This window comes from Aptenodytes forsteri, unplaced genomic scaffold (genome assembly GCF_000699145.1).
Source record: "Aptenodytes forsteri isolate BGI_AS27 unplaced genomic scaffold, ASM69914v1 Scaffold654, whole genome shotgun sequence".
NCBI classification, from domain to species: Eukaryota; Metazoa; Chordata; class Aves; order Sphenisciformes; family Spheniscidae; genus Aptenodytes; species Aptenodytes forsteri.
Genome location: NW_008794464.1, coordinates 35,485 through 37,939, shown reverse-complemented (window position 1 = coordinate 37,939; position 2,455 = coordinate 35,485). Strand labels below are relative to the sequence as shown.

General features: G+C 69.1%; 1 protein-coding gene across 1 annotated transcript; it reads right to left on the bottom strand.

Moving 5' to 3' along the window:
- Nucleotides 1-119: 119 nt before the first annotated feature.
- TMX2 (thioredoxin related transmembrane protein 2) lies at nucleotides 120-2,308 on the bottom strand. The gene is made up of 8 exons (XM_019475022.1): nucleotides 2,252-2,308; nucleotides 2,082-2,142; nucleotides 1,794-1,907; nucleotides 1,334-1,410; nucleotides 1,151-1,257; nucleotides 973-1,038; nucleotides 724-853; nucleotides 120-479 (listed from the first exon to the last, which is right to left on the bottom strand). Exons 1-8 carry the CDS (start codon nucleotides 2,306-2,308, stop codon nucleotides 333-335), a joined length of 759 nt encoding a protein of 252 aa, XP_019330567.1. The 3' UTR covers nucleotides 120-332.
- Nucleotides 2,309-2,455: the final 147 nt, after the last annotated feature.

Genomic DNA, 2,455 nt, shown 5'->3' with positions numbered 1-2,455 from the left:
CAAGCCCCACGACAAGCCCCGCCCCGCGCCCCACGGACACGGACACGGACACGGACACGGACACGGACACGGACACGGACACGGACACGGACACGGACACGGACACGGACACGGACACGGACACGGACACGGACACTTTATTGTCAGCGATGAGGATGAGCGTTAACCGAGGGCGGGGTCTGTCCTACTGCCCTGCGTGGCCCCGCCCACAGGGGGGCCGTGGGGGCTCCCCTGCTCACCCAGGGCTCGGCCGGGAGCACGGGCAGACCCCGTGGGGCCGGTGCCACCAGCGTGGCGGTGACGTGGCAATGGGTGACAGCACAGGGCAGCTTCTACTTGTCCTTCTTGGGCTCCCCGTCAGGGTGGGGGGCAGCTGCCTGCGGCCCGGGGGGCTCCTCGGGCCCCTCCTCCCGCGGCTTCGACTGCTTCTTGGCCTTCTGGTAGAGCTCGTTGAGGTTGAACTCCCGGATCACGTTCTCCTGTGGCCGAGAGGCACCCGGGGGGCTCCTCGGGCCCCTCCTCCCGCGGCTTCGACTGCTTCTTGGCCTTCTGGTAGAGCTCGTTGAGGTTGAACTCCCGGATCACGTTCTCCTGTGGCCGAGAGGCAGCGTCGGCACCCCCGGGGACGCCTGCGGCCCCTTCCCCCGGGGCCCGAGCCGGGCTCCGCGCCCCCCCCCCCCCCGGGGGGGGGGGAGGGGCAGAGGGCTGGAACGTCTCACCCACCTCGGAGAAGGTCCAGGACACCGCCCGGCCCTTCTTGTCGATCTGCGGCCGGCGCATGGTCTCTGCCCCGCCCTGGAAGAGGATGAGGGTGGGCAGCTGCTTGGTGAGGGGCGAGGTGCTGACCTTGTACCTGTGGCAGGAGGGGGAGAGGCCAACAGTGACCCCCAGGCAGCTGAAGGGGGGCCGGGGGGGCTCCCAGGGACTCTGCCCTGGCACGGGCCCTGCTGCCCAGGCCGTCTCCCCCCAGACCTGGTGCTGACGTCCGTGTACCGGCCGACGTCCACCTTCCCGAAGTGCAGCCCCGAGCAGTTGTACCTGGGGAGGATGGGGACACACGGCCGCGAGTGCTGCGGGCGACCACAGCGCTGGGAGCAAGCCCTGGCCCCAGCCCCGCGACTCGCCGAGGCCCCCGGCGGGCGCCACTCACTTGAGAGAGAGGTCGGCGAAGATGGGGGCGAAGGACTGGCACTCGCTGGACCAGTTGGCGAAGAACTCGACGATCCAGGTCACCCGCTTGTCCCGCTCCAGCTCCTCCTGCCGCAGGGGCGTGGGGCTCAGCGGGGGATGGCAGGCAGAGCCCCCCGGCACCCCCCGGGGAGGGGATACTCACGTCTATGGTCTTGTCGCTGAAATACTTGATGTACTCAGGGCCCATGTAGAGGGGGGGCTTGCAGGTCATGAGGAACACTGCAACGACAGCACCCCTGAGCCCCCCCAGCGCCTGGAAGGCCCAGGCTGGGTTTGGGATGAGGGTCCTCCTTCCCCAGAGCAGCCCGGGGGAACGGAGGCAGAGCGAGCACTGGGGCAGGCAGGGCTCCCCCTCAAGGCGCTTCCTGAGCCCCGCCTTGCCCGCCGCTGCCCCCTGAGCCCACGGAGACTCCTCACACCCGCAGCCTCCTCCGGCAACGAAGGCCACAGGTCAACCCCACGACAAGAGGGAGCTCTGGCCCTTCCAGCCGGGTGGCGTGGAGGACAGGTAGGGACAGCGGGTGCTGGGGAACGGTCGAGCCGTGGCACGGAGGCACCGCCACTGCCCCCGGTGCTATGGGATCCCCCCCAGCAGGTCTCACCTATGCAGAGCGTGAGGTAGAGCAGGCCCATGCGGACGTCGAGGCGGAAGAAGAGGATGGCGTTTGCCACTTTGCTGAACATGAAGATGTTCCCGATGTGCTGCTCCACGGTGACTGGGGAAGGGAGAGAGGGATAGGAGACGGGGCCAGATCCCCCCAGAAGACCAGGGGGGGATCCCGAGGGAGGGCCAGATCCAGTCCTCCAGATCCCAACCCATCCAGCTCCTTGGCCCCATAAGCAGCCCCGCGGCCCCCCGCGCCCACCTCACAGCACAGGCCCCAACTCACTGGAGCGTCGGTTCTTCATCATCACGATGGCGCTGAGGAACATGAGGATCTCCACCTCCCGCTGGGACAGGAGAGACGGCGTGAGCAGGAGGCACCCGCGGGATCCCAACCCATCCAGCTCCTTGGCCCCATAAGCAGCCCCGCGGCCCCCCGCGCCCACCTCACAGCACACGCCCCAACTCACTGGAGCGTCGGTTCTTCATCATCACGATGGCGCTGAGGAACATGAGGATCTCCACCTCCCGCTGGGACAGGAGAGACGGCGTGAGCAGGAGGCACCCGCGGGACCCTGCAGCCGCCCGGCGCTGCCGGGCTGCAGAGCCTGGGAGTGGCCACTGGCGCTGGCTGGAGCCGTACCGCCCCCCCCCAGGCAG

Excerpts from the sequence above, each read along its gene's own strand:
- TMX2 (XM_019475022.1), bottom strand. The coding sequence starts at position 2,308 with ATGTTCCTCAGCGCCATCGTGATGATGAAGAACCGACGCTCCAGTGAG. Across the intron at positions 1,908-2,081 it reads GATGAAGAACCGACGCTCCA|TCACCGTGGAGCAGCACATC; the intron begins GTGAGTTGGGGC and ends TCCCTTCCCCAG. Across the intron at positions 854-972 it reads TACACGGACGTCAGCACCAG|GTACAAGGTCAGCACCTCGC; the intron begins GTCTGGGGGGAG and ends CTCCTGCCACAG.